This window comes from Lepisosteus oculatus, chromosome 17 (genome assembly GCF_040954835.1).
Source record: "Lepisosteus oculatus isolate fLepOcu1 chromosome 17, fLepOcu1.hap2, whole genome shotgun sequence".
NCBI lineage: Eukaryota > Metazoa > Chordata > Actinopteri > Semionotiformes > Lepisosteidae > Lepisosteus > Lepisosteus oculatus.
This window is the reverse complement of record NC_090712.1, coordinates 11204218-11228643: the sequence shown is the minus strand read 5'-3', so window position 1 is coordinate 11228643 and position 24426 is coordinate 11204218. Positions and strand designations below refer to the sequence as shown.

Below are 24426 nucleotides of genomic sequence, written 5' to 3'. Positions count from 1 at the left end.
AACATTTTTATACAGTGGCATTTTTGAATGTGTTGGAGTCAAGTTCCTTACAATCATTTTAATTTTCTATTTAATTGGTTAGAAAAAGTGTTCGGTATTCCCCACAGCCTACTGGACATGCTGTGCATTTTTCAAAAGGTAGCTGGAGATGATCCTTCCGATCCTATAAACCAAGATAAGCCACAATAATTGTGTTGCAGTTAAATATTATATGTTAAACAGATGACCTTCTGACCTCTTTATTGATTCACTATCCATTTATTTTCTTGGTTTATATGGACATTTTACCAAACTTCCAAATTGTAGTGATTGTAATGGGATTATAGTCCTAAAGTTTTTGCACTTTAATATTAAACAAGAAACTTTCCTTTTATGAATTCAGTCTTCTAAATTAATAAAAGCAAATAATGTCTTAATACAGTACCTAAACAGTGTAGTCAGCATAATAGGAAAGTGTGCCTGTGAATGGAGTTAGTTGTACCAACAAATTAATCATACTGTAGTTTAGGTCATGTAACTTTAAAATTCCTACTATTATTACACTATATAAAATACAATAGTTGGCTTTGTCATAAAATAAATTAGATTTATTTACTTCTTTATACCGTGTAAAAGTTAATTAAAAAAATGCTAGACCCCCAGATCTGTTGTGATGTTATTGTTTTCATTGAGTATTACATATCTTAGATGTTAGGAAGCAGAATCGTTGTATTTATTACAGCAGTGGTTTATGGAAATGCTTTATCTTGTGACAATACATATGTATGTATTAAGCCGTGAAGATGGAATTCCACATGTAAAGGCGCACTGTTTGGCCTGATGGCTGATTTATATACCGCAATATAAAGCTTCATTTGGCAATGCACAGTCATTGCACATCAGAGTAACAAGGCAGATTCTTTTGCCCATCCCAGTGGCATCAGTTTTTGACATGTATCATCATTCTCCTCTGTCTATGCATTGCATCCCTCATTCTCTAAATTCCATGTCATTGAAGGACAAGTAAATAGCAAGTCTGATCAAAAAGGATGAAACATCTTCCTGATCAAAACTTCTGGTAAAACAAGAAGTCTGCAACTGTTGGGTTAATTATATGCTTTGTGGGTTTTTTTTTTTTATTAAACCCTAGGACTCCAGAAAAGAACAATGCATTTCTCCTTTTTTATTAAAATACTTAGCTTCCCAATACCCAGTGCTATATGCTGCGTAGATGTTGCAAAGAAAATGCTGATCTTTAGAGGAGAAATTCGTTTGTCCTACTGTGTGCTGCATGGCTATCACCTTCACACCAGATGTTTCCAACTGTACTTTAAAATGAGTGCTGTGCAATTCAGTCCAGTCCTCTTTTTGATCAGACTTGCTTTTTACTTGTCCTTCAATGACATGGAATTTAGAGAATGAGGGATGCAATGCAAAGACAGAGGAGAATGATGATATAGACCTAATATCCTTGCTGAAATTCATGTAAATTGCACTGTTTTTTATGACTTGTACACCACACATTTTGTCTTAGTACTTAATATATGTTTTGATTTCTGTGTAAATGAATCTATTGCAAGTTGAAAACCCTTGCAAACTCTCCCTCTTCCTGTAGCTCTTGCTGTAGAGGAACGCGCACGACAGCTGCAAATGAAAGTACATTCCTACAAGACATCTGCCATGTCCAGCTCCAGTCAGGAACTTGAGCGGGAACTGAAGACGAAGCGTGAGGTAAAAGACTCCTGCAAAAATAAAAAAATAAAAAATGCCATCTAAACATATTTCTATGGGGCCTTTACACAGCAGAGGAACCTCTACATGTTAAGACCAGTGTGTTGTTTGCCTCCATCGTGACAGAGATGGAGGAGAATGTCATGTTCCAGAAGACCAGTCGTTATCTCAAAGTCTGTCATTCTCTGCTTTCCAGCTTTACAAAGAACAGCACAGGAGCTGTGACAATGTGTCCACTAGATCATCGGACAGCGATATCAGTGACGTGTCAGCCATTTCTCGTACCAGCAGTGCCTCTCGCCTCAGTAGCACAAGCTACATGTCAATACAATCCGAGCGTCCCAGGGGCAGAATCAGGTAAAATCCACTTTCGGCAGCTTGTACCAAGCATTAGAGACAAGTTCAAGTTCACGTTTATTTGTCATTCCAGCCATATACAAGTATACAGTGGAACGAAATATCGTTCCTCCTGGTCCACGGTGCAAATACAAAAAACAGGTCAGACAGGACACTTATATAGACAACAGCATTATTTGTATGCGCCAGCATAATACCGCTACACCACTGGCGCACTATAAGGACCAGCAATTGCATTCTTAGTCATTTTAATGAATGCAAATCTGCAACTCTGCATCTAAGGTCTTGTGACTAAATGTGAATGTGTACTATGTAATCTTGTAAAATTTCAATTTATGTTCCAAAAAATACTAGTAAGCAAAATCACAGGCCTTACTGCTTACAGGAACTTTGAGGTAATGCTTTAATTTTAGGGAGAAAATGATGAAGTGAAGAAATGGAATGTTTAAACTGTATATTAACCCAACTTTGTGAGTCAGGATTCCTTGCCACTGTTTATTTTTGTTTATTCATTTACTGTTTTTATTTATTCTTTTTCATGTGAATGATATTACTTAAACATTGCATGCCTTTGTGCCGTGCCGTGAAAAGGTCAAAGTCCTTAGAAAGCTGCAAAGGTGAGGAGAAAAAAGAGAGAAGGATTTCATGGGAGTTAAATGGCAGAGAGGAAAAGCATGAACACACTGAAAGGAAGCACAGTACAGAAGACCTGAGTAGGAGGAGACACTCAGTTGCGGGTGACATGAGGTAAAGGTCCCCCCCACCCAAAGCCAGATTCAGAACATATTTTGGCCTAGCAACTTAGAGTCCCAGTCGTATTGGCTCCGTGCCTCGTAAAGGCTGAAGTTAAGAGTGCTCCTCAGCATGTGTCAAATGTTTCAAGAAAATGCTGAATAAAAGAAGTTAGTGAAATTTCACTTAGCAGCACAGCATTAATGACATTAATGTTCAGGTGCTTATGTGAGTTTCGTAGGCACAAATGTGTTCTGAATTTGGACTCTCCTAGCCCTTCCCAGTGTCCTGCTCCCTGTAGTTAGCTGAAGTCTGGCCTTCTTTCCCGTAGCCTTGAATAGCGTCTTTATTTTTAACAGTTTACCTTATTTATTCACTCTGTATGTTGAGTAATTTCAAATGTTTGACATCCTGTTAACCAAATGGTATTTTAACACAGTGCCATGCAAAAGTATTCAGCCTTCTGCACAGTTTCCACAAGTTGTTCGTGTCTGAGTATGCACTCACACCTTCAAACATCTCCAATCTATACAAACTGATGAAGCTAAACAATGCCAGTAGTCTGTAAATTAGATTTAAATAGAAGAATTTACAATTGCATAAGTATCTGTTCTCTTTACTGCAGCAACCCTAAATCACTTCAGGTGAAAGCATAGTTTGAAAGGTTACAAACTTTGTGGGATTCTCTCTATCTGTGTGTGATGTAAATGGTTAACTTGACTACAATTGATCTAACATCTGTTACATTGATATACTGTAGAATTTGAAACCACAACTCACATAGTGATAAGGTAAACCAACCCTGAAGACAAGGAGCTTTCAAAACAAATCAGGGATAAAGTGGTCGAGAAGCACTGATTTGGAGAAGGTTACTTATCACTTAGAGTACAGTGAAGCTAGCAAGTCCAATGTATATCATACCACGTGGACATTACCTAGGTCAGTCCAAACTGAAAAGCTAGGCAGACAAAAACTAGTGGTTAGGTGCTACTGTGAAAGCTTTCAAAGATTTCCAAATTTCCATTTCTTAGATAGGAGTCACTGTTCATACATCAATAATATTGATAAGAATGTCCTGTATATGGGAGTGTCAAAGAAAAAGCCTTTATCAAAGATTTTTGTCTATAGGCAAAGCATTATGTCTGACACAATCCCAACGCAGCACCTCACGCATTCAGCACCATCCTAAATGTCAGGCATGGTGGTAGCAGCATCATGTTATGGGGCTGCTCCCCATCAGCTGGGACTTGGAAGTTTGTCAGGATTGAGTAAAACATGTGTGGTGCAAAGTAGAGGCACATACTAGAGGAAAACCTTCCTGAGTCACTAAATTCACATCTTAGAAAAACAATGATCTGTGGCACACAGCCAAAACCACACTGAATTAATTTGATGAGAAGAGAGTAAAATTGCAGTCTAAGTCTGACTTTAATCCAATAGAAAATTGATGGCAAGGCTTGACAATTGCAGTAAATATACCAAACAGACATGTTAGAACTGGAGCAATTTGCCAGGAAGAATGGTCACAATTTCATATTAACACTTCTGCAAAGCTATAAGAGACCAATGAAAAAAAGTTAAAAGCAGCAATTACTACCAGAAGGTGCTTCCACCAAATACTGACTTAAGGGTTTGAATATCTATGCAATCAGTAAATCTCACATTTGATATCTTCTTTTCAGGTTTTGCTGACACTCAGTATCCTTCACATTTAGGAGTATTCAATTTGATCATTACAGTTTTCAATAAACCTTTCATTTGAAAAAAAAACGGTAAAAACAGTCAAATCTGATATTAGTAGCATGATATTAGTTTGCACGTTACTGGACATAAACTGTATATAGAATTGTATAAGTTTGTATGTTTTGTAAGTTTATGTATTAAAATATGCATTTAATCAGGCTTGTACAAAGGTAACAGGATCCCAGACAGCTAAATAATGGTGTTCTGGGATGATTAGTAATATACTATAGTACTACCATAGAGGTGTTATTCACAACTTGTAAGAGTGAAGCATCTGTGTAGATACAGTATTTTACTGATTTTATTGTAGGAATCAAGGTGTTTCCTTTACTTTCTATGTTAGTTCACAACTGAGTGGAATAACCATAGCAAGGTCAATCGCTATAAAGAGTGAAAAATTGGGGCTTTTCATTCTAATATTATTTTCCAGTTTTGAAAGTTTTGCCATTACCATTTCTGCTAGTTTCCAGTGTGCACTGATGTGGTTTTTAAATCTCTCTATAGCATTTTGTCACTAGCATTTATATCCAGATATAATACTCAAACTAGCAACTTCATACGTTCACAGATATGGGACTGCACTTTCTGCCTTCTTTGACACAGTTAAAATGGATGAAGTTTAAATGTTTACATTTCAAAGCTTGTTCTGTATTATAACACTAGTGTGAATATATTGAGCCTTAATGGGCCTGTTGAATCATGATGAAGACTGCAAATATTTAGTTACAATAACTGAAGTGTCAGCAATGGGCTTCCATTAGTTAGTTTTGTAGATTTTTCTTTTGACAGTGCAGTTTAGTTCCTACTGAAGAGCTCTTAATTGCAGTTTAATTAGAATTTAATTTGCATCTGCAACAAATATTTGTATCTCATTAACCCTTCAGGAATGTAGGCCAAAAATGGATTTTTAAATATACAGTAGATGTGACAACTGTGACAAGCATATGATTCATATTCTTGTACTGTAAGTCAGAAATACACAGCATTAGAAGACAATACCAATGGAAGGTATTGGAGAAAAACTGACATAACCGTATAATCTCAACAGGTACAGTTTAACAATATACAGTAATCCCCTTTTTGCCTTTGAAGAAGCATTTTGGGAATATGGGATTGTAGTCATAACATCCCTAACTGACATAGTTTTCTTTTTTTAATGAAACAAGATATTCAAGTTATTTTTAGCTTTTTGCGTAAATACCCACATGGCAGCAGCAAAAAAAGCCTAACTAAAATTGTTTGTTTATAGATCTGGCAATAACTTTTTAAAGTTTTCTATTGCAATGCTTCATTCTTTGGCAAATGCATGACTAATTTAAACTAAAACAAGTTTATAAGTGTGCTGTTAGTGATAATCACAAAATTCAGGATGTTATATCAAAAAGCTCTAGTAATAATTGTTCTGTGGTTCTCCACCTTGGCATTGATATCTCTGAAAACACCTACACAGCAAGGTATTTTCAAAACCTTTTTAACTCATTATCTGAGAGAGTGCCTGTTTCTGCAATTTTTATTTTAAACACGCAATCAACAACAGAACCCTTTGCATACAAGGTTACTATTGTTATTTCATGTTTTAATTGAAACTTTGAATTTCACAACTGGTGCCTGGTTCAAATTTCCATACTGTAGATGTGAGAACTTTCATTTAAAGGTTTAAAGTGACAAAGTATGATTAATTAGCCAGAACAAAAAAAAACAGTATAATTTATCTTCCAGTATGGGTGCCATAATCTAGTTATTTTGACATGCTGCAAAAAAGCCTACAGTATATGCCACTGTAAAAATCATATTGGAGCAAAATATATGCTACAGTATAACCCATGAAGATATTTGTTATAACAGTGCGACACAAAGGTGACTGCAAGGTTAATTCATTTCCACAATTTGAAATGCTTGTTCTGATGTTCTTCAGGAGTATTAATTAGGCAAATGCAATGTATTCTTTAAAGGAGACATTGGTGCTTTCAGTTTACAAGACATGCATAATGCTCAGTGAAGCTGCTTTAGGTTTAGGTATGCCTTTCTATTATGCTTGCCTTTTACTCCTAATATGCAGAAGTTGCGAACGTTAGTTCTTCAGTAAATTACAGAGAGCAATCATTTTTTATTTTGGGCATATGGTAGTGGGCAGGGTTCCTTTCCTGCATTTCATTTCTAGTGCTGTTTAACATATAATACGGTATGTCATATTATGAACTTCCAATTGTGACATGCTGTATCAGGAAGTGTGTTTTTCTTGTATTTTATACTTTATAATAGACTGTATTACATCATTTGTTATATATTGTACATGACATACAGTATGTGTCATATGTCAGAGCCTAAAATAACATTTAGAAAGTTTTCAGTCCATTTTGGGCTTGTGAATCAAATTCATTTAATTTGAACAACAACTTGAAGCCTTTTCTTTATTGTATGGTGTTCATTAATAGAACAAACACAATGTAAAAGCAATATTTTTTTTGCTTAGCTTATTGTTTCTTGTAATCTGTCACAAAATGGATTAAATTATTGTTTCTATCCTTAAGGAATTTGAAGTACTACTGTTTGGCAGTACAGAGCCTTGAAGAGCAAAATACTGCCAGTAAATAGATTTTCCATTGGCATATGCTCTCCAGACTACTTCATTAAGAACAAATGCCTTCCATGACAAATAAATATAGATTGAAATGTGATTAATCTTGCAAGGCATCGATCTTCAATCAAAAATCTAGTGTGAAAAAATTAGGTTTTCTGGTAGAACTTCCATAAAAATAGAGAAATCTTCCTTTCTGATAACTGCCAATTGGTTTTAAAGCTTATTGTATTAACACTTAGTTATTATTTAAAAATCAAGCACTGTTAATTTGAACAGTTCACTACACTACAAGAATATGAGTACACATGGTCAGTGTTATTTAAAAGTCAATTTTTGATACATGCAGCAACATGTATCAAAATGTTGCTTTTGATAATAGCAACATTTTATAGCAACATCAGTGTTAAAACTAATCCTTAGTATCTGAAGTGTTTGGAAGACATTGAAAGATTTAAAATTAAATCATTCTTCTTTACTTTAAACATTCTACCTTTATTTAATTTAGGATTTTTTGTGTCACAGTTCATATATTCAAATCTTCCTAGGTGACCCTTGCTTAAAGCTAAACTATTGACCGCTTACAGCCACATGAGTTCTCATATTGGAGAAGTACTGTAGCTGCTGGATCCCCCCAGCAGAAATGAAAAAACAGACAGTCATGGTATTACCACCTGTCCCAGTATCGTCCTTACACTTTCCAGCAATAAAGACATGACATTAGTTAATAATCAGAGGACCTAAAATTATTTTCCTATTTATTTTTCAGGATATTACTGTGAGAAAAAGAAAAACATGATGTGATTCTTAAAAAAAGTGGCAGTAACCCATAGCCACCTCCTTATTAGAATAAAATGGTTTATCACACACCATTCGCTTAGAAAATGATCATTTGTAGTTCTGTTCTCTTTGTAAAATCTGCATGGTCTGCCAACTTCCAGATCTTGTGTCATAATTAATGCAAAGGAGTAGCAAGGATATGTTATTGCATTATCTAGTTCAAGTCTAAACTACTTTGGAGTCTATTAGTATTCATGAGATACCTTGTTAAAAAGGAATGCCACAGGGGCTGAGAACCACAACAGAATTCTGCATAGCACCGTTGGAGAGGAAGGCATCCTTTCCAGTCACAGCTACCATACAGCTAAAGGCCAGTGGCACCGTGAGAAGCTTAGGTACCCCAGTTTTTGTGCAGAAGTGAACACACAGCGACTAGAAGACACTGCGCTATTTCTTACAATGAAATAGAAATGCATGCTGCATGCTGAGAGAAGTCTGGTTTTGTTGGGGCTGTCTCAAGTCAAACATCAGTGCAACAATGGTATTGGTATACTTTTAAAATGTAGATTTCACTGTGTTGGATGATTTGGATACAAAACACAGAACTGGTGAGTGGTTTTTTGTCTGCCTTACTTTCAATTAATCCATTTTAAGGCATTTCTTTGCGCTCCCAGACAAAAAGCAATATAACATTAACAGGCGGATTTATTACTAGAATTCTAATCAATAATGTTAGATATAGTGATGTGCCATTACAAACGACAGTTGACCTCTGTGTTGTATATATTTATTCATGTTTTCAGTTGCATTTTCAATTAATCATGTCATTAAATGTCAAAGGTGTTCACTTATTTAAACACATGGAAATAAAAACAAATCTATACCTGTACTGTTTACACTGTATTTCAGTCAAGCAGTTAACCACTCCAGTTTTGGGTGGAAGTGCTGACAAATATCTCTGTCAGTGCTACTGTATAATTTATCTATCATCTACACTCCCAAATATACTGGAGTGGATGTTTAGATGTTCTAATGTTAATTGGATAAGGTGCTGAAATATAGATTGATGCATATCTATATGAAAGTCTATTGTTTTGTTTTACTATGCTCTTAGAATGTCTTTAATTGCATTTGTCCATACTGTTCCAAAAAACATATAGCAGGATGCAATCATTGATCAATAGAGATGACTGATGCAGATGACATGTGAAGAATGAATAAGTGAAATATCAGTATGTGTATGGTACAAATATTGCTTCAGGAAATTACATTGTGTGTATTGTTAATGGGTTCCAGGTGAAATATCACTATATAGGAAAGCCTTATACGTAAAGATGAGGTATTGTGTTAAATGAGTCTCTTGTATGACAGATTATTGGACATTGGATTTGTACTTCTTTTAATAGTCCCAGTACAGTTTCCCTGATCAATACAATGGTCATAAGGTTCTACTCAACAAAAGGTTGCTATTGTATTGGTTATCTGCTGTAAAGCTTTAATGGGCTATTCAAGTGAGAGCATAGGAGTTCTTAAAGAAGACTAAATGTTAGAACAAATAAAGGACACCATTTTATTTTAAAAACTGTGTTAAGGTTAAATATTTTAAAAATCACTTACAGTACTATGCTAGTGGTTACTGTTGATCCCAATGCTGGGTAAATATGCTGTTGCAGTTCTAAATAGCATTTGAGAAACCAGTAGTAAGTGATATATGGTGGCAGTTATTAGACAAGTAATGAATGACTTTAAGGCTTAAAGATGGAATCTACAAGATCATGTCATCACCTCAAGCCCTTCAACCTTTAAAGAGTTGAACATTGGGTTTTATATGGGGCTTGCATTATTTCTTGAAATACACAGCAAACAGAAATAAGTATTTCTATTTTCATATGGGGAATTATTCTGAAATGAAATTATTGTTTTTTTTTCTAGATTTTTTTACTTTTGTATTTCAAAGTTTTTTTAGGCATTGTCATTAAATGCTCAGGAAATGTGTGTTTTGAAATGCCACAATGTAAATATGCACTATAAACTCACAAGTAAGTTTTACAGAAATCAACTTGACAATGTTATTTTACTAATGTATGCTGACATATTATTTGAGTCAATTATCATCATTCTAATTATTTATTTTTTAATGTATGTAGTTTTAAAAAATGTATAATGAACATATATCCCCCATAATAACTGAAATACGTTTGAGCTTGTAAGAGTTATATTTAGGTTGTCGGCAGGTACATAAGTGAATATTGGACACATGAAGGAAACATATTGATTACTTTTTTTTCCAAATGTGAAGTGTGTATCATGCTCCAGAACTCAAAGATCAACAAAAAGGCTTTCCATGGGTAATAAAAACAAAAAGGAAATCTCACACTGTATTGATTTGATACAGTAGCTCCAAAAGACTTTCAGCCTATTCATTTTAGAACCTTCATACTTTGACTTTTAAACATTTTATTAGCCAGCAGCCATATCACCCCTCATCTCACAACTGGCAACCCACGGAAGGGAAGCAGGTATGAGCCTGGTCAGTACCTGGATGGTGGACCTCCTGGGAAAAACTAGGTTTGCTGCTGGAAGAGGTGTTAGTGGGGCCAGTAGGAGACATTCACCCCCAGTCTGTGTGGATCCTAATGCCACAGTATAGTGACGGGGACACTATACTGTGAAAAGGCGCTGTCCTACAGATGAGATGTAGAGCCATGGTCCTGACTCGAGGTCCTGTGGTCATTAAAAATCCCAGGGCATTTCTCAAAAAGAGTTGGGGTTTTACCCCGGTGTCCTGGGCAAATTTCTCCCTGCCCTTTACCAGTCATGGCCTCCTAATAATCCCCATCTCTGAACTGGCTTCATCACTCTGTTGTCCTCCCCACTGAGAGATGAGTGTGGTGAGCGTTCTGGTGCACTATGGCTGCCGTCGCATCATCCAGGTGGTGGTGGAGGGAAGTCCCCATTACCTGTAAAGCGCTTTGAATGGTGTGTCCAGAAAAGTGCTATATAAGTGTAAGGAACTCTTACAACGTGTTAGTATTCACTAAGATTAAAAAAACAGGACTTTCTGTGAGGAACATGCAGGAAGAATATGCTGTATGTCTGCATGCCCTTTCTCCCACCCAGACCCGACTGTACCGATATCGTTATAGTTGAGCTCTGTAATAACATCCACTCAAAGCTGCAGACCAGACAGACACGCAGTCCGTTTCCCGATATGAAATTGTCTCGTCTTGCCACTTGTCTGTCTTTTATTTCTGTTTGCCCTGATTTTAAAAACAGTCCATTCCCTTCTAAAATGTGCAGCAGACAGATGCGGCCTTCTGGGAGGAGCATGATGAAGAGCACAAGTGTGAGCGGGGAGATCTACAACCTGGAGAGGAACGATGGCAGCCAGTCGGACACGGCCATCGGGACCGTCGGGACAGGGGGAAAACAGCGCCGGTCCAGCCTGAGCGCCAGGGTGGTAGCCATTGTGGGTCTGCCATCGCGGAGGAGCAGAAGCACATCCCAGCTCAGCCAAACGGGTAAGCAGGCTGGAGCTGTCTGAACCCTAAACTGCCAGGGGAAAGGAAGTTCTTCTCTGGTGTTACTTGGCTTTCTGCTGGAACTTGTTAGTATGATTGTATTAAACCATATTAAATAGCAGACGTATCTTGCAATTAATTTTAATGTGCATTAAAGCTTGTAATACTTTACAAGCTTTAATGCACATGTTGCACAAGGTGTGTTGCAGTTCATTATATAAATATCTTTCTCTTGACATTATTTCTTTTTGCTCTCCCTCTTTTTTAAGAATGATTGCGATATACAGTATGCTATTGTTGCATATTTATAACATCTTCCATCTTGCTATACTGTGGACTTACAGCAAAGTTATATTGATTTTTGTTGGTTTTAAATTCATGTTTTACATTTTTGGCTTTACATTTTCATTCACTGGACATGGCTTTGAGTCAGCGGATGTTGAGCTTGTAGGAAACGTGGGGAAAAATAACTTTCTTCAGGAAAGTTTCCTGAAACTAAGGCATGCTAATCCATTTTCTCATAGATCTGTGTAAAGTGGTTTACCCTTGGACAACACCAGGAAGGTTCTATTTCTGGTGTTTTTTGAGGTTAGAAAAAGGGGTTCAAAATGTTCTTTCTGTCCAAGTTTATTGAGTACTGAGGTTCTGTACTGGTACTGTATGTGAGTCACACAGTTTGCAATCTAATAAGATAAAGATGCACAGAGGAAGTCGGATAAAAATGACTTTTCCTTGACAGTTCCTATAAATTGCATAATTAAACATTTAACAATTTAGTTAACCTTAAAACACTTTTCTTTTTATCCTTATCGTGAAATGAGAAGTAAAGATTATATTCTGAGTAGTGTAAAAAATAAGAAGAAAAAAGGTCGAGAGGTTATTGTGAAAGGGAATGCAATCTGTCAGAAAAGAACCCCTGCTGCACTCAGACTATGGATTTTTTTTTGCATGGAACATAAAAGCCAGTTAGATGTACAAGGCCTAAAGGGACACTCTTTGTTAAGAAATTGACAAAAGAAGGTGTAAGGAACTCAAGCTTGCAAAGGCTTCACATTGAAAGACGCTGTAGTCTGTACAGTATCAAAGGCAATCTTATACTGTAACTCAAAAATTGAAGGTAAGCAAATATTATCGTTAATTTATTGCTTTTGGATGAGAAAAAAGAAGTTTGTGCATTTAGGACTTTGCTGTAAAGTATGATCTTTTCATAAAACCTATAATTTCATATATTCTGAGACAAAGGAATTAATTGTTGTTCTTATTCACTTCATTCATTTCACTGCATTTTTGGATGAATAATACAATGATGTGAAAGAGTTCATATAGAAATTTGGAACATATTTGGACTGATATTAGGAATCACTGCAATATCGTTGTATGGTATGCTGCTATGCAAGTAATAAAACAGCATGAGATACGGTATAAATGACATATTCTGCATGTTAAAATACAAAATCAGTGTAGGGAAAAAAAAACATAACACTATACATTTATATAAGGGATGATTCTGGACTAAAATGTCTTCTGCCTTCTCAGCAAATTGTAGGAATTCTAGCATGTTTCTCCTTTATGTGTCTTCTCACAACTTTCAGTTTGAATTATTGCCTAGCTACAGAGCTTTGTGAAGCATATCAACTGTTATTATAACATTAGAAACCCAGCTGGTTAATATTTTTCAGAAATCTAAATGCTTGTTCTGTTTTACAAATTTAGTGTCTGCAGTGCTATTTCTTCTCTTGCTCCACAGTTTTGCGCTGCACACCCAAGTTCCACCACTTTGCTTCCTGCTAAAGCTGATGTTTCTTTAAAAAATAAATAAAAAAGTGCACCTGATCAGTCTTTCGGTGTTATTTATTTTTTCCATCCAGTACCTTCTAATTTAACAATGTTACTAACATGAAACTTATAGAGTTGTATGACGTCAAAGTAAAATAGAGATCCTGTCACTTTTTTCTGTCATAAAAAGTAGAAATATAAAATCATCCTGATCCTCCTACAGTAGATATTATGTTATATTCTGGCAAAGCCAAGAAAGGAACTGCATTGTTCTCTGACAGTCTGGAGCAGTGCTGTTGTTTATTACATTTGAGAACTGATGAGTGTACGCCACTAAACATACGGTTCTTTTCTCACTCTCCACTCCAATAAGCAGGAAAAACATGTTCTTTTTTGGCAACTGTTATCAATAAAACCCACATATGTTGGTTTCCCACTTTGGTAATTTTGTAATCCTGTCTGGATTTTTTTGTGTGCCTAAAACCAAATTAATATTATAATGTTCCCAAAACTTGAAGAACAGCAAACTGAAATTTCCCTTACAATTCAAAGGGCCTTTTACTTGTAATTTGAAAAGTAAATCAGCTAGTGAATTCCGATTTGATGATAATTACATGTATTAAACAGAGGAAAATGATCTTTCAATTGCAGAACAAACATTGTGAGCTAGGACACTGCTGAAAATAAGTATTCAAAGCAATTTTTAATGTTGTCAGGCTGAATGATAGCAAACAAAGCAACTGCTGAGCAAAGGAATTTACTACAGCTGATAGCAATGTATTCCAGTACTGCTGTCTTGCAAGAGATACCTTATATGGGATTGTTTTTTTTTCAACAAATAACATTCTTTGCTTGACGTCCCCAGTCCATTTCAATCGCTTAAATCTACTTTTTCTAAATTAACTTGTGTTTTATAGCAGTATAGAAAGAGAATAGTGTTTGTTGATTAAAGAGGGTCTCAGTGGATCAATATTGAAGGTTTCAGATTTGTAAGTAGAAATTCGAAATGCTTATTTTACTGTATGTCTTTACCATACTTTAGAGACAAATAACTGTTCAGAAGCTGCTTTTCACTTGAAGAGAGGAAGCTGGGTTTGACACGAGACAAAGAAGAGAAAGCCTAACACAGCTGTGGTTATCCAAATTAAATTTCTGAAAAAGGGACCATATCATGCAAGTCCAATAAACAGTCTCCAGTTTTTTAAATAAAAGTAAAGTTTGATAAGAGGAGGCATAATATATATAAGGATGGTTAGTAACTTTGTGCTAAAATGTTATTTTTAATTAAAGAGAAAATACAAAATGTAGACTGTGAAATAAAGGTACAGTATCACAGCTTTACCAGTTAGAAAATAAGACAATTATCAGAACTTTTATTAGGATTATCAAGGCAAAAATAATAGGGTGTTATTAAATTAAAAATTGCACACAGCCTGCAGTTTCAATTTAAATGATGAATTTCTACACATTTGAACCTCTCATGCAAGACACTGGAAGCAATTGGGCTCTCATAAAACCAAATTCGGTTTGGAGCTAAAGCCGATTGTGGAACTGCATCTGTAGCTTGATAATGTGCCTTATAGAGAGCTGTCTGAAAGCATCATTATTTCCAGCTCAAAGAATCAAATGCATCATTGCTCATAAATAACCATGCTTTCAGGAAGATGACATAGACTGATGGCTCAGAAGGAAGCAGTATTTGGCCAAATACCTTGATAGATGCCCAGTATCTAGTTTGACACATTGTTGTGACAAGATAAGGCATCATGTAGGCACCGTGGTCAAAGATTTGCTGAATGGTATTTTATCAGTACAATGAAATAATCACATATAGCTTGAAAAGGGTTTTTGTATCTTTTGCAGTCTATTTTAAAAATGTGATAATAATGTAACAGTATGTTGCTATCAAATCAATAAGTCTCTAATATATAATATAAGCTAAACTGTTTTGATGAAAAATTATAATGTGTACAGCATCAGAATTCATACAGTACATTGTTAATTATAACAAAGAGTATAGATGTAGTCATTGTTGCATTTATTTATTATCTCATGGGATATTTTCCATTATAATTGATAGGTATGCGAAAAATTAGATTGAAAGTGAAGCCACAGAGAAGAAAAATGACTTTGGAATCAAAACATTCTTTAATGGACTTGTGTTATAGGGGGTTGTTCAGAGATGACAGTATGATCAAAGCACTATCTGTAACTTCCAGCCTGCTAGAACGATGAATACTGCAGTTCTATTTTACATAAAATCTGACATTTATAGAAGGGAATCTTGTGCCGTAAAAGTGAATCTGTCACAGGTTGGTAATGCTGTGTGAGGATATGAGAAATACAGAGTACTTTTGAATTGTAAAAAATCCAAAATGGTCTTGGCTCCAACTAAAAGAAAATGAAAACAAACGGTCAGGTAGTATCTGCTGACACTAAAGAATGAAATGTTGTGCATTCATTGCTGGACTTGGCTGGTGTGGGCTCAGCGTTTGTCAGGTACTGATCATCCTCAGAACGTAATCAAATGTAATGTGAACTAAAGTCTTTGAAGTCGTACTTTGATACCCTTTAAAGTACAATGTATTTAAGATCAGCCTATTTATGTTTAATAAATTTACTTTCAAAAAAATAATACTTGATTCTTTTTCATCCAAACCTCTGAATAATATCTTGAAAGCAGGTGGATGATACAGTAAATCAAGCTGCAGCTGCAGCAGCTTTTTGCAGTAAATCAGCTTTTCATAAACTCTATTGCCCATAGCAGGTGGTCTTTTTATGCTGTTTGCTGATGGGCTCAGTAAGAGCTTCAGTGATGTCAGCTTGGCAGTTTTGACAAGGTCTAAATAAACCACACAATGGCAAAACAGTTTGCTGAAGCAAAGAAAAGTTGGTCTTCCTTGTCAAAATATAAATGGCTCACTATAACTAACTGTCTTTATTTTCAGATAAAGACAGTGCTATATACTGTGATCTTTGTTATCTTGAAAACATCTTTCTGACGTTGCTTAATTTCTTTCTCAGTATTATCTATTGGTAACAAATATTGGGTTTTATAGTTTTTATTTATCAATTAAAGAGTGAACAAAACAGCACATTATTGTTCTAGAATTAAAGAAAAACTCACATTGAAATACCATTAAGACAGAGTTAGTTTGTCTTTAAAATGCCCCTGCATAAAGCTGAAAATACTCTTCTAAAAATGCTGTAGTTGAGGTGCAGCCATAATATAACTAGAGGTCAATTATACACTGAAAAGAAAAGAGAGTGGGAAAGAAAATGTCGGGAGCCCCTTTTTAATGGAGAAAGGGAGAGAGATTGGAAATGAGGGAGAGAAATGGGTGGGTGAACTAATGAAAGGTGCTAATGGCAGTTAAGGAGGGTGGGAGGACAGGTCATGTTAAAATTCCCACCTGATGTGAAAAGGGAACAATTTATGAAGTTTGTTTCAAAGATGTGGAATTGTGTTGCATTGTAGTGCATTGACACTTGCCCCAGCTATGAAAACTATTTAGCCTGAGAAGTATTTTATCATGGTGTTATAAATTTGCGGTGTGGCTGGGTGTGCATTTCTGCAAAGCTGTTGCATAGTACCAAGTGCTATACATTACGCAAAAACAAATGTCACGACCTCTCATGTACACAGTATTTTATTTGCGCATGTACCTAAAGTATAAAGCGTTATGCATGGGATTAAAATGTATTGTGTATCAGATATGAAGGGATTATTTAGCAATGACATTCAAATAAAATGTTACCAAAACTTAATATTTGTAAAGTTCAAGTGGAATAAGCAAGTATAATCCAGAAGCCTTGGATTTTCAATTCAGTGTTACAAAAGCCTATTTTGTCAGTCACGTTCGGACTTTGGGTTGTACAGTACTGTATGTATCAGAAATCTAATACACAGTATTTGAATGAAAACCGGTTGCTTTATGAGGTGTGTTTGCTTTCAGAAGCTGCCAATAAGAAGTTGAAAAGTCAGATTCAAAGAAGCCAGGAAACGGGCATGGCAGTAGAGTATCCCAGGAATGCAATGGCTCGCCAGGCCAGTCGTGAGTCCACAGATGGAAGCATGAACAGCTACAGTTCAGAGGGGAAGTGAGTATGAGTTCAGCCACTATTCAGTGTCACTATTCTGAACTGAATAGATATTTTCCGTTATAGTTTGGAACAGTAGTAAATATAGTAGAGACTGTCAAGTGAAAATGGTTCTATCTGATACCTCAGAGCTATTCCTTCAACAAACATTCTTTGTACTGCAGTATCTGCTCACACCTTATGACCTTATAGTGTGACTGAAAGGTTGTTGAAAGGTGGGTTAATTTGTTCATGTTGACATGTTTTTTTATTAAAGTCATGCCCATTACCAGAAGTCCTGGTAGACAAACTTTTCTTGTATGGGAGCTACAGTTACTGTAGTATAGCTTCAACATCTTGAAAAATATAGCCTCCATAATGTAGTCAAATTCTTACCATCTGTACAAAATCTTAATAATTTCTCTTAGAATCTTAGAACAAGCCAGTCCTCTATAATATTAACATTCCTTATCAGTATAGCTGTCCCGGACAAGAGAAATCAAGATGAAACTTAAATAAATGATAGATTCCTTTTAAATTAAAGGTCAGAAGTTTAGTTGTATACTTTCAATAGATAATTATGCACAGTACAGTGAAAAATCCTTTGAAGTTTACTTATATAATTGTACATTGGGAATTCCAGAGTACCAGAATATGGTTTATTAATGACTCCCTTCTATATGCTGTTAGAAACTAAACTTTTAATGCCAGTAGCTTTTTTAAAGGAATATGCACAGTTAAAACCAGTTGATACTCATAGAAGTGTGTTGTCTCATGAGTTTAAGAATTTTGTTGAATTAATGTAACTGATTTTTAAATAAAAAATAAAAAATCAAAGATCCATCATCTCATGTATTTAAGTAGTTTTATTCAGTCCCCCATTGTATTTTATGCCACTTTGTTCCAAATCCCTCCTTAGTTTAAAGGCTACCTACTGTAGTAGTCTCAGAATCTGTCAATCCAAAAATAGCATCAATGGTTTTAATCAAGAAAATGTTGGAAGGTAACAGTAATACTGCCACTCAAAATTTCTTTCATTGATATATGGCAAAGTGGATCTGGACTCCATACGTATTTCATCTAATTACAGGGTGATTAATAGAAAGGGTCTCATGAATACGTACATATTGAATCGTTGAAATGGCATCTCCATCTGGCATTCCTGAAGGGATTAGGTAATGGAAAGTATGTGTGCTTCACAAAAGAGAGTTTTGCTTTACTTATTTAAAAGCAGAATATGTTTTCAGTCTACTTGTCTTCTTTAAATAGTTGGTTTCATGAGTTTCAAAAAGAGGTTTGACTAGTGATCCATACAGTATCTGTCTCTAGGTCTTAACATTTAAACCATTTTCTAAAGATATGTTGATTTTACAATCTCAAACCATTTCACATTGCATCATTGAACATGATTAAAATACAATTGAAGAGCAACAAGCAAGATCAAGCAGGAAAGCGCTTGCAGGGACAAATACTCTTGCCAGGTGTCTGTTCTTTGGTTTCAGTCTTTTTAATCCATGCATCTTTGTATAGTTTAATATTCTCAGGGATGAGATTAGGAGCTGACAGCCAGTTCAGCGATTTTCTTGATGGATTGGGCCCAGCGCAGCTGGTTGGTCGACAGACTCTCGCCACACCTGCCATGGGTAAGGGTTTGGTTTCTTTCATAGGGATTCATACTGGCAGCAGCACTCTCTGAACTCCCCCAAAAAAACAACAACAAATGAACAAGTTTGTTAAAACTGATGAGAAATAAGAGTTTATGTTTTAAAAAGAGATCGATATAATAAAACCAGGAAGATGTGGATGTACAGTACGTGTTCTAATCGCAGTTCTGTCACCATTCTGCCTTGGCAGTTGTAATAATGTTAAAGGAAATTGTGTTACTCGGCAACCTCTGAAAAAATGTGATATATCAAGCTGTATTTAGCAGGGTTTCTACTTTCCTCTTTAATTACTCTGACCCCACCTCAGTTTCAGTCCTTTTCTTCAGGTTAATCACTATTTATTGATTTTTCTTGTTCTCAGGCGATATTCAGATTGGAATGATGGACAAGAAAGGGCAGTTAGAAGTAGAAGTTATCAGAGCACGTGGCCTAACACCGAAACCAGGTTCCAAATCTCTTCCTGGTGAGTGATGTAGCAAAAAAATATAATGGTTGTAAGTAGAGTTGTCTTGGTTATAGAGTTAGCATATTTATTCAAAACACTAATTCTTTTCACACTGGTACTTCAGTAGCTAGGTACTTCATTTAGGATTTTTACTCATGACTATCTCAAGATTTGGGTATTAGATCTGGAGAATGTTGCGCGTGTCTGAGTGTTGATCCAGAGACAGAAACGTCAGTGAGTTTTATCACGCCTTATCTCTTGCTTTTCCAGCTCCATATGTTAAAGTTTATCTTCTGGAGAACGGAGCATGCATAGCCAAAAAGAAAACAAAGATTGCACGGAAAACACTTGATCCATTATACCAGCAATCACTGCTTTTTGAAGAAAGCCCACAGGGTAAAGTTCTACAGGTAAGTGGAATATACATTTCTGAAATTACTGCTTTTCTATAATCTGTCTGTAGATGTACAATGGCAATTATTTTTTGCATCACACCCCTACATCACCCAAAGTGAAATGATCAATTGTTAATCAGCCTTGTATCGCAGTAGACCCCTCCGACAACTCATGTGAGAGGAGGATTGGACATGTCTCCCGCTGGAATATGTCCTATCAGAGCTATCTGCTTGCTGTTGTTACTTTGATCCTGATGCCTGGACCAGTTAGAATTAAACCTCCTTGATAATACAGTACGTCTAGCACACAGCATCTCTGACAACGTCACAAGATTTCCTCAAGACCTCTCAAGACCACTCAGCCCTGGTGTTGCTGAGCCATTTATGCTTTGCTGCTTTGGGAATCCCAGCCACAAGTGACTAATAGAGTGGCTCAGACTGATGCAAAACAAAATCTAAACTGAGACTTACAATATATCTACTGTGGTAGAGCAACATACTGCAACATAATTCTTCGTAATTATTTTCCCTAGATAAAGGCAAACACTTGTCCTACAAATCTGTGCCCTAGTTATGCCCTATTGTTTTTCATGTTTACTTTGTCAGGTAAAGCAAAGGCAATTAGAAAAATGTTTTTTTTTAATCTTTCTTATGGTATTACCTTTTAGAACATCTGGTACAGAGGCATTGAGTAGGGTGCACTTTCAAGTGTTACTTTTATATCTTGCTGGGGGTTATATGGAACTGAAGAAGGAATATGCTTTTACTTAATTAGCATTGAGCCTTTTTACAAGTCTCATTAAAATATCGCTGGCTTATTTAATGCCCATGCCACTGACATTGCGTGTTTTTCTTCATCACCAGGTAATAGTCTGGGGAGATTATGGGCGCATGGACCACAAATGTTTTATGGGCGTTGCTCAGATTCTGTTGGAGGAGCTGGAATTATCCAGTACAGTGATTGGCTGGTACAAACTTTTTCCACCTTCATCCCTGGTGGATCCCACGTTAGCACCCCTTACTCGCCGGGCTTCCCAGTCATCTCTTGAAAGCTCAACCGGACCTCCTTGCATCCGATCCTAGTGAACTTAGAGGAAATCCACGTTGACATAACAACAAAAAAAAAAACAGGATATCAATCAGAACCAGACAAAAACACGATTAAAGCTTTGTTGGAGCCAGACAATCACTCCTGTTGTTTTTGCCAGTAGTACATTTTTTTAAGAAAGAGGGCTGTTGCAAAAATTGAAAAAAAAAATTAAAAAGACAATGCTGCTTATAATTGGCAGAAAAAATAACCACCATGTAGATGCTAGTAGGCCAGTGTGAGTCTGTTTTAATTTGTAACGTTTGAGAACTGAGTTAATATTGCAGCTTAAAAAAATCTAACTGGAAGACCTTTGAGTCCTTTTGAGAGAGAAGGAAATTTTGCCCACACGTCTGCTGAAGCTGTAATCAGTGTTTATTCGCTGCTGTGGTGCCCCTGTTCTGCACTTCTTTCATGTAACCAAAGCCCTTGAAAAGGGCAGTAGCCTCTAAGAGCATTCCAAGACAGTGTCTGTCAGCAAAACCTTCCCCACTTTCTGGACAGCGCTGGTTCCCAGTTCTGGTTCGTCTACCCCTTGAAAGCAGTTTACAGCAGCATCTACATGCTGCTCCTTTCCTTTTTCTTTTGTATACAGGCACACGTTTGCATTATGAATAAAGGTTTTTATGTTCTCTGATGTTTTGCATGGAAAACAAAAGTTCTGAAGCAATCTCTCTGCAAATGATGCTGGGGACTGTTGAAAAGCAGTTTCTGTCTTAATTTCAACGGTAAAATGTTAACTTGTAATGCAGTTCTCTTTGTTGAATCCTAAATAAGTTAAATTCAGTCCTGCCTGTATAAATATATATTTGACTTCCCAGGATGTTGACCAATACAAGGGGTTAGCATATGACACTTTGAGCTGTACCCAGGCTGTTTGAATATGTGTCACTTTCGACACCTCTGTTTGCCCTGGTTAGAGCATGGTATAATTTGTTTGGTTCCACTGACTTTCAGTGAGATGCCCTGCACACGTTAATGTTTTTATCAGACTTTAGTTGACATTATTTTGAAATTAATGCAAGCACAAAAGCTTGATTTTTTTACTGCAAAAAGTTAAACTTTTTCGACAAAAGAAGCCAAATTTCAATTTGCGTTTTGTCCATTTCATTTCCTCTTTGCCTTGATTTTCAAAACTAAATCAAACGAAATTCCCTTGTGCATTTCTGTAAATGTGACAAAAAAGACTGCAGACTGTGCAGGTGCAAGGATACCATTTCCTCTCATTCTTAAAGCGGTCATTTTATTTTATGATCAAGTAGAGCAGCATGACTCTGGAACTGTTCAAAGCCGCATGCACATTTTGTAAAACAAAACAAAAAAAAAGTTACTTAAATAAATATGTGTGTTAGTTCCACATAGACCAGCTTGTATGTTGCATGTACTTGTACAGTTTGCTCGTACTTATTATAAAAAGATAACCAAGAAACTAAAGCCATTCATTTCACATATAGACATTTTGCACAGCTCAATCCAGATTGTGTCCTTCATTCTGGTGCTCAATGTCTATAGAAGAATATTTTTGTTTTTTGTTTTTTTAACCCTATGGGAAAAGTGACGTAGTATTGACCATACCCCCTTCTTACTAAATATCTTGGTGTAGATTCCTACTGTGGGGCTGTAACAGATGTAGAAAACTGTGTACAAACAAGATTTTAATTATATATATTTATATATATAAGATGTACTGCCTGCACCATGTGATTGTCTGTTATTAACAAACTGTCCAGGACAAATTTGCCGTTTATTCTGCAGGGCAATCAAGGTTAATCACTACTGGACCTGCTGAGCAGGAAGAACTGAAGCATTGGTGCCCTATTCGATTTTATTGTTTTAAAAAACAATGGCCAAGCTAGATTCCTGGTAATTGGATGCTATCTTTCTATTCAAAACCGTTGTCTGAACACTCCCCTGTGCTTTTAAATGAACTTCCAACTCATGTCATGTAAACATGTTTAATAAAGTTTACTTTTCATGTCCAGTGAGGCTGATTCATTTACTTTGTCAGTATTATTGAAAAATGCTGATTGTTTACAATTGTGTTCCACTGAAACAAAGAGAGAGAAAAAAAAGTATTCACTGCAACATTTCTTGTTTGTATTACAGATGTGGCTCAAATGACTCGTGTATGTTTTATATAAAAAGTTCATTTTTATTATTTACAAATAAAAGATTGTGTGGAAGAAAATTAATTTTGCAACTTTCATAAGTTTATTTTTTTTTATCTTGCAAAGTGTGATTCTGATGTATTGAAGTGAAATTAGCGTCTTCCCCTAAATGGGTTTCTGTTTTTTTCTTTTTGTGAAACAGTGCCTCCATCATACTTAACTCTTATACTGAAGAGAATCCCCTTTGGCTTAATTAAAGATGGACATCAAGACTCTCTCAGCATATACACAAAATATCCATTTGGATAAATGTATACTGCCCTGACAAATATTAGAGAACATCTGTAACAGCAAGTTAGTTCACCTCCCACGCAGATTACAGCTGCAGTTCATCATGGCTTTAATCCCACTGGATGTTCACAGATGTCCACAGAGATTTGGGAGCTTTCAGCCAACATGAGTTGAGACCACTCTGCAGATCAGTAGCTTCTTGAGGGCCAAACGTTTGCTTCTTAAGTCGATTTTTTTCTTACTTGCCATGAAATGAATATAAACCTCTGAGGCTGAGTCTCGTTCAGCACCTGGTCTGTTGTCACTATCTGCAATGCAATGAAGGCATGCACGCCAAAAAACTTTCCTCCTGAGTGACCACTTACTGTAAGTTAGCTTTCTTTCCCATTGTGCACATTGAGGAAAAGGACGGACCTCTTACTACTTTACAGTCCACTGAGAATAATGGGTCATTCAGGCCCTGGGACATTCCCACAACTTTGGACAAGATGGGTAACAATTCTAGAACATTTTAGTTGGACCAGTCATACAAATTAAAGCAGTACCCATGTATTCTAAGTATCAGAAACAGAGACACTAAATATAATTTATGTATACTCCATAGTATAAAACGATTTTAAAAAATCTTAATCTTGGGCTTACAAATTTCCATTTTGCTTTCTAATGAAACAAGAAAACCCTGTTTTGACAAATATTTTGTTTGGTTATGTAAAATCAACTTTACAGTACCCCCCATTAATCATTGTAGACAAAAATCTTATAAAAACAAAAAATCATAGCTAAATAATAGTAAAATAAAGGGGGTTTGCATCGGAGTGTATGGGAGTTTATTATACAATGCCTGCACAAGATGCTATCGAATCAGTATAAGAAGAAATTTTCCAGACTGGGGGTAAAAAAGCACTGTGTAAATGCAATGATTATTATAAATTGCTCAATTCACATTCTCTAGGTAAACAAAATATTAACAGCATCGCTTTTCAGGATTATGGTGTGTTTTAAGAGCACGGTTTTGCTATTAATGATGGGAATGAATATTATTTAACTCTCAACCTTTTTGCTGTGGTGAAAGGTAGAACCATCTGATTGTGCTTTGCTTGTATATGATAGCATATTTAGCAGCTACAGACACCCAGTTTGCCCTCATTAGAGCTCATTA

The 24426-nt window shown here is 36.0% G+C and overlaps 1 protein-coding gene across 45 annotated transcripts in view; it reads left to right on the top strand.

The window, feature by feature from the left end:
• rims1a (regulating synaptic membrane exocytosis 1a) overlaps nucleotides 1-23060 on the top strand; it is a 113501-nt gene extending 90441 nt beyond the window's left edge. For 38 of the 45 annotated variants that reach the window (XM_069179736.1, XM_069179738.1, XM_069179744.1 and 35 more), the window contains 9 exons: nucleotides 1595-1710; nucleotides 1907-2067; nucleotides 2659-2814; nucleotides 11201-11421; nucleotides 17154-17298; nucleotides 18808-18920; nucleotides 19303-19404; nucleotides 19657-19796; nucleotides 20646-23060. In XM_069179736.1, coding sequence (XP_069035837.1) covers nucleotides 1595-1710; nucleotides 1907-2067; nucleotides 2659-2814; nucleotides 11201-11421; nucleotides 17154-17298; nucleotides 18808-18920; nucleotides 19303-19404; nucleotides 19657-19796; nucleotides 20646-20864 — 1373 coding nt within the window. In that variant the 3' untranslated portion in view covers nucleotides 20865-23060. The remainder of the gene's footprint in view (nucleotides 1-1594; nucleotides 1711-1906; nucleotides 2068-2658; nucleotides 2815-11200; nucleotides 11422-17153; nucleotides 17299-18807; nucleotides 18921-19302; nucleotides 19405-19656; nucleotides 19797-20645) is intronic. The other 7 variants (XM_069179773.1, XM_069179748.1, XM_069179774.1 and 4 more) reach the window with 2 other exon arrangements.
• The last annotated feature ends 1366 nt before the right edge of the window (nucleotides 23061-24426 follow it).